The sequence below is a fragment of the Oncorhynchus clarkii genome, chromosome 29, assembly GCF_045791955.1.
Source record: "Oncorhynchus clarkii lewisi isolate Uvic-CL-2024 chromosome 29, UVic_Ocla_1.0, whole genome shotgun sequence".
Classification (NCBI taxonomy): domain Eukaryota; kingdom Metazoa; phylum Chordata; class Actinopteri; order Salmoniformes; family Salmonidae; genus Oncorhynchus; species Oncorhynchus clarkii.
In genome coordinates, this window is record NC_092175.1 from 1,719,814 (window position 1) to 1,727,151 (window position 7,338).

General features: G+C 43.0%; 1 protein-coding gene across 1 annotated transcript; it reads right to left on the minus strand.

The window, feature by feature from the left end:
• Positions 1-1,817: 1,817 nt before the first annotated feature.
• LOC139388577 (zinc finger and BTB domain-containing protein 43-like) lies at positions 1,818-4,911 on the minus strand. Its single transcript, XM_071135321.1, has 2 exons — positions 4,850-4,911; positions 1,818-3,336 (listed from the first exon to the last, which is right to left on the minus strand). Exon 2 carries the CDS (start codon positions 3,315-3,317, stop codon positions 1,902-1,904), a length of 1,416 nt encoding a protein of 471 aa, XP_070991422.1. The 5' UTR covers positions 3,318-3,336; positions 4,850-4,911; the 3' UTR covers positions 1,818-1,901.
• Between the last annotated feature and the right edge of the window lie 2,427 nt (positions 4,912-7,338).

Genomic DNA, 7,338 nt, shown 5'->3' on the forward strand with positions numbered 1-7,338 from the left:
GAGGTTCTGATTCTGACTCGGCAGAACTGAGTAGCTGACTAGACTGCAAAGCTGGCGTCCCAGGATTCTGATCTTGGATCAGTTTGTATGTGACGGTTGGCTCAGGCCGCTGGCCCGTTGTAAATCTATAAGGGTAAATCCATTTGAAGTCGATCACTTTTTGATTTAAACAACACTTTCCATACATGTTTGCCCATGGAAGAAGTGATCAGAAAATGACTTTTTGGACCTGAATGCCAAAAAAATTAGAAGATAAAGGTGCTCAAAGTTGACCCATGTCACCATACCATGAGACATCCCTGTCTTCATTACTGATTAAAAAAAAGATAAACGGTTGAGTTTGATGTCATTTAAAAGATGACAAAGTGTTATCAAACTATTTCATGATTTACTTAATATTATATTTAACCTTGTCACTTGTGAGTTCCAAATATCTCTTATCGGTCACACCAGCGTGAGTTGTTTAATACACGTGAATGTCTGGACATTGCATCCAAAAATAAACTGGTCATATTCAGAGCATAACTTTGTGAGGACTGTGATTGTGCTAAATGTTTCTGTGAGAAAACAGTGTGGCCGGCTCAAACACTGACTGCTGGGTCAATCAAAACTGGATGTTCTAAATAAGCGTTCTAATCACACTGGTTTGAGCGTACGCTGCAGGGACCACGATACAATGATCACACCCTTGTGTTGGTACGTGTCAAAGGGTTAAAAAGTGTAAACATTTTTTTAAACCTTTAACTTCAATTATCTAAAAATGTGTAAACTCTGACTCTATTTCACATCATCTGAGGTTTTTGTGTTTTGCCCACCAACAGTTGAGACACAACTTGCTCTAGAATACAAGGTGGGTATCATTTCAATCATAGAAATGTAATGGACCTATCCCTTCAGACCACTGCAATTTAGCTGGGTTTAAAAAATAAAACATATTTAACCTTTATTTAACTAGGCAACTCACTACTGAATAACCACCAGGTACACCACTGAAATTATCATTGAATAAAATGTTAACTTTAACTACTACCAGTCTACCACAAAGGTGACCGCCGGTCAACCCACCATTAAATGTACACTTAAATCGTCATGTCTATTCTATTATCTATATTTCCAATTATCTATTTTATCTATGCTCCGTCAAGATTGTGGCTTTGAGTCCCACGAGGGACAAGTATTTTTATTTTTAAATGAAAAAAAAATAAAAAATGTGTGCAATCACACATAAGTCGCTCTGGATAAGAGCATCTGCTAAATGAGAAATGTAAAAATGTAAATTCCTATGATTTCAATAGGTTTCCTATGGAGGATTGACAGTATCATTTAAAACAACAGATATTCCCATTCAAGTCAACATTCTCTGATGTCTGGACCTCCAACCATCTTTGTGGTTCCACTTGAAATGTAAATGTTATTCCCATTTTACTACATTTATTAGCCAAACCATTATGCCCACCCTGTATTCAAGAGCATGTTGTGTCTCAACCGATGGCAAAATATATCAAATAGTTTGACAACCCTGTTTGTAAGCTTTTCAAATGATATAAATCTAATCCGTTTATCTTTTCCAGTGATGAAGACATGGATGTCTTATGGTATGGTGGGGTATGAAGAATGGGTAAACTTTGAGCACCTTAATCTTTTGAATATGTTGGCATTCAGGTAAAAGAAAAAGCTGTTTCTGAGCACATCTACAATGGGCAAATATGTATGGAAGGTTTTGTTCAAATCAAAACAGGTGGATTAACCCTATATCCACCTAAACTGATTGGAGGGTGGTCATCCAAGCTAGTGTGTTAATCTGATCCAGGATCAGCAAATCTGGGAAGCCTGCTCAGTGAAACTGATACGGGACTGTGGGAGATGATGAGGTGAACTGTAGTTGGAAATCTGATCTGGGGTCAGCAGATCTGGGCAGCCTGCTCGTTGACGGCAGTCCGGGCCTGGTGGGCCCTGGTGCAGGAGGACGTGTGTCTGTTGAAGCTGTCCCGCCACATGAAGCGCTTGGCACACAGGCTGCACTCGTAGGGCTTTACACCCGTGTGGATTTTCATGTGGCCCACCAGGTGGTGCTTCATCTTGAAGCTCTTACCGCACACGGCGCAGCCATATGGCCGCAAGCCAAGGTGCATGCTCATGTGCCGGTCCCGTTGGCTTTTGTGGGTGAAGCTCTTGCCACACTGGCAGGGGTACAATTTGTAGACCACTGAGGCAAAGCCCGAGTGGGAAGTCTCTTCCTGGAGGCCACTGGGGTTTCCTTCCAAACCACCGCCACTCTCCTCACACCCTGTTGCACCTCCTAGCAGGTCGTTCTTTAGCCCAAGCGGGGTCCCTTCGACCTTGTCGGCGGAGAAGCCCTCCATGGATGTGCCATAAAAGTCCAGCGGGTCCTCCTCCAGGCGATCCTCCAGCTGAGCTGCCAGCTTCTCGTCGATGCTGTGGCCCAGGGAGCTCTTGCTGGCTGAGGCCTGGGAGAGGTTAAAGTTAATCTGCTCGGGGTCAGTAACCGCAGGGTCCCCGCTAAACAGAGCCCTGCCGCCCCCGCAATCCTCACGCCTCTCTGACTTCACATGGACCCATTTCCTGTGGCCCATGATGCTGGGTGGGACGTAGGCTGGTCTGGAGTACTGGTAGTCCCCCTCACCAACCTCCTCGTCATCCCCGTCCTGGCTGGTGGCCTCGCTATCTGAGCCGTCGTGGTCGACCGGCGGAGAGCAGCTGCCGCCGGGCTGGGTGCTGTTGTTCTCCAGAGAGGATGGGGAGAAGCTGTTCTCCAGGAGCTGATCCATTTCCATCTTGGCAAAGCCCTCCACTGCTACTCCACCGGCCTCCAGGCCCATGGAGCCATCCCCAGGGCTGTGGTAGCTGCTGTCCCCAGGGGAAGGCCTGTCCCCAAGCCCACCAGAAGACTTGTGCACTAATGTTCTTGCGCCGCTTCCTACCACCTCTAACAGCTCAGTGCACTTGTCCACCACGTGCCACATCTGGAGGAAGCTTGCTGCAGTGAGGAAGGCTACCACTTCGCCGGCCGGTAGGTGCAGGGTGCCTGTGTAGCAAGAGAGGAGGAGGCGTTCAAACACGCATGGGTGCATGACGTCGGGTAAAACACAGCGGGCGCTGTTTTTGAGGAGGACCTGGTCGCAGAAGTAGGGCGAACTGGCGGCCAGGACGGCCCGGTGAGCACGGTACTGGTGGCCCTGGATGACCACGATGATGTCACAAAGCTGGCCCCTCTGCCGTTGCTGGTTGAGCTTCTGAAGCAGGGATCCAGAGAAGTTTGGGAAATCCACGCGGAGCACGTTACCCTCGGACTCCATGGCAGCCAGGGTTCTAGATCTAGAACATGTAGAACATCAACAAGTCATTCATTATGTTGAAGTTAAATATGTGGGTTCTAGATCTAGAGCGTAAAGGTATTACTGTACATAGGCCTAGTACTTTGCAATCCACTCATGTTTTAACTTTGCGAGCACAGTTTCTGTGATATTCCTTATATCACTGAAACAACAGAAAAATGCACTTTCACTCCCACTTGATGTGATAAAAAAAGATTTGTGATTAACTATCCATGCCAGTTTAAAAGAAGTTAGACAAATATTTCATAATTCTATTAATCATGAGATCACATGGAGTAGCTAGAACTTGCTAAAGATGGCCATAAAATGTACATAAGTGGGGTTTACTCACTAACCACCTTCGATCCACAGTGTTCATGTGAGCAAAGTAATACCGTACAAAACCTTTTTTTGAATTATTATTACGAAAATGAATGACAGCTGTGATGGAAACTGGAAGGTTCGGTACAATTTTATAACTGCCTACAGACAACGTGTTCATTCCACATGGTGGGACCTTTCTGTGTCGGTAACATGTATTATGCTAGAAATGGCGGTGGAAACGCCTTCATGCGCAAATACTGATTTAAAAACCATCATATTGAAGCAAACTTGGGAGTCAGGCGATGATATGGTGTGTGGTCCTCCGCACTACGACTCGGGAAACCATGCAGTTTATTTGGTTACAGATGAAGTTAGTTGTGAGGAACTTCGCTAGGGTGCTGAAAGTGCACGCTATGAGCTTCATGGTCTTTTCCAATAAATATCGAGGGACTCATTCTGGTGACATGATGATCGATGCTTGACAAAAACAAATATCCATAATAATCTCATAATGTAGACTAGCCTACGCGCACTGTATCTGCGAACTGTTGGTTAGAACGCATGTGCCAAGACCAGAGGAGGCAGGCTATGTAGGCAACAGTTTTTGTGACAAAACTATTGGTTGAGTTGAAAATGCGATGGAAACACATTTAGATTTGTATTATGTACATGAAAACGTAATAAAAATTTAATGCTGTGTGTCTACGTCATCACGCACTTTTTCTCCGCAACAAGTCAGTTTTGGTGGAAACACTCCACTTGACGGAAAATGCAAATATTTTCTTTATGCAGATTTTAGAATATTCGCATGAAATCTGTCGCCAACTAGCTAATGATACTCAATGACAGAAGCTGTCACCAAGCAAATACAATTGAATACTCACAATGAAGAAAAAACGTAGGTAAGCCATATAGGTTTGGATTTCCAACATCTGCAAACTGTTATGTGCAGATTTGCATTCAGAACACTGCGTACAAGTGTAAACATTTCCATTTCCCGTGTGATTCACAAGATGCTGAAAAAACAATGTTGCAGAAGCTGGCTAGCTGAGCTATGGCGCTAACCCAAGTAGAATGCACGGAATACATCAAATTCTTAGGATCATGATGAATTCCTAGGTTTTCAAGAATGACTGACCATACGTAAATATCTAGGTGTCGTACATGCATGAAAAATAGAGTTGTCTCACCTTTGATTTCATTTTGATCTTTTGATTTAGAATACAACAGTCACCTCTCTTCCGAGTTCCACCGGATTTCTTTCAGGTTACGTCATCACGTCGCCAGGAATCGCATGGCGCGTTATGAGCAATGTAAACAAACTCACCGGCAGCCCGCCCCCACTGTCTGGTTTCCACAAGATAACACAGCAACAAAGTCACAGTCACAAATCAAATCGAATGTAATTTGTCACATGTGCCCAATACAACACCCAACACCTTACCGTGAAATGCTTATTTGCAAGCCCTTAACCAACAACGCAGTTCAAGAAATAGAGTTAAGAAAAAATTTACTGAATAAAATAAAGTAAAAAATGAAATAAAAACGAACACAATAAAATACCGAGGCTATATAAAAGGGGTTCCGGTACCGAGTAAATGTGTTAGTCGAGGTAATTTGTACATGTAGGTAGGGGTAAAGTGACTATGCATAGATAATAAACAGATAGTAACAGCAATGCAAAATCAAATGTAAATAGTCTGGGTGGCCATTTTATTCATTGTTCAGCAGTCTTATGGCTTGGGGGTAGAAGCTGTTAAGGAGCCTTTTGGACCTAGACTTGGAGCTCCGGTACTGCTTACCGTGCGGTAGCTGAGAGAACAGTCTATGACTTGGGGGACTGAAGTCTTTGACAATTTCTGGGGCCTTCCTCTGACACCGCCACGTTAGTATATAGGTCCTGGATGGTAGGAAGCTTGGCCCCAGTGATATACTGGGCTGTACGCACTACAATCTGTAGTGTCTTACAGCTGGATGCCGAGCAGTTCCAATACCAGGCGGTGATGCAACCGGTCATGATGCTCTCGATGGTGCAGCTGTAGAGCTTTTTGAGGATCTGGGGACCCATGACAAATCTTTTCAGTCTCCTGAGGGGGGAGTCAACTTTTGCTACAAAAGTTTTATTTTAGGTCTTAATTTAAGGTTAGGCATAAAGTTAGCATTGTGGTTAAGGTTAAGTTTAGATTTAAAATCAGGTCTTAACTGACGACCCAACTGTCTGAGTTGCCATATCAGTTTGAATGGCAGGTGAGGGTTCCGGAAGGTTGTAGGAGGTTTATCTGACATATTCTTACTCCTGTAGATTCCTAATGTTGACCTACAGCAACATTGTTAATTGTAAAAGTTGAAATAATGAAAGATATGACTTTCAAATTACATGTTTCTGTTCATCTCATCCTATATCAACAAAATAAAAATGAAATACTCCCTTGTTTGTGCAATGTAGTGAGACGATGAGCTGATATTTGACAGAAAAAATAAGAGGGAAACAGTTATTTGGTAGGACTATTCTTCCAACCACATTCATACATCTTTGCAAGAAAATAACATTGGGTTATTTATGAAATAAGGTGTGAACAACAGCAGGTGGCACTATTGACTGAACCAAGAGAGCTTTCAGACGACTGCATGTCCAGTTGGGATCTTTCACAGGGCAGGCCTAACCAGTGAACTTGAACTGTAGGAATGTTTTTACCCGTTAAAAGTAAAGAATGCCGAAATGTCATATTTCTCTGATGACAGTTATTATGCATTATAATATGGTTTGAACACTCGACACCTTACACCTTTGCTCCACCATTACAGTCAACTAATTTTATAAATAAGAGAAAAACATTTTTTTTCCTTGCGCAATTAGCTCCAGACAATTAATGGAAATCCAAGATTCCTTGACAAGACACGTACACACACACAAAACTAACATACACACACACACACGCCATGCCTATAAGGGTTACAGGGGCTCCCTGAGTGTTCCCTCAGATTTTTCGCGTATATACAGTTGAAGTCGGAAGTTTACATACACTTAGGTTGGAGTCATTAAAACTCGCTTTTCAACCACTCCACAAATTTCTTGTTAACAAACTATAGTTTTGTCAAGTCGGTTAAGACATCTACTTTGTGCATGACACAAGTCATTTTTCCAACAATTGTTTACAGACAGATTATTTAATTTATAATTCACTATATCACAATCCAGTGGGTCAGAAATTTACATACACTAAATTGACTGTGTCTTTAAACAGCTTGGAAAATTCCAGGAAATGATGTCATGACTTTAGAAGCTTCTGATAGGCTAATTGACATCGTGAGTCAATTGAGGTGTCCCTGTGGATGTATTTCAAGGCCTACCTTCAAACTCAGTGACTCTTTGCTTGAAATCATGGGAAAATCAAAAGAAATCAGCCAAGACCTCAGAAAAATAGTCTGGTTCATCTTTGGGAGCAATTTCCAAACGCCTGAAGGTACCGCGTTCATCTGTACAAACAATAGTACGCAAGTATAAACACCATGGGACCACGCAGCGGTCATACTGCTCAGGAAGGAGACGCGTCCTGTCTCCTAGAGATGAACGTACTTTGGTGTGAAAAGTACAAAGCAATCCCAGAACAACAGCAAAGGACCTTGTGAAGATGCTGGAGGAAACGGGTACAAAAGTATCTATATCCACAGTAAAACG

Bases quoted from the DNA above. Each gene is read 5' to 3' on its own strand.
- LOC139388577 (XM_071135321.1), bottom strand. From the start codon at position 3,317: ATGGAGTCCGAGGGTAACGTGCTCCGCGTGGATTTCCCAAACTTCTCT.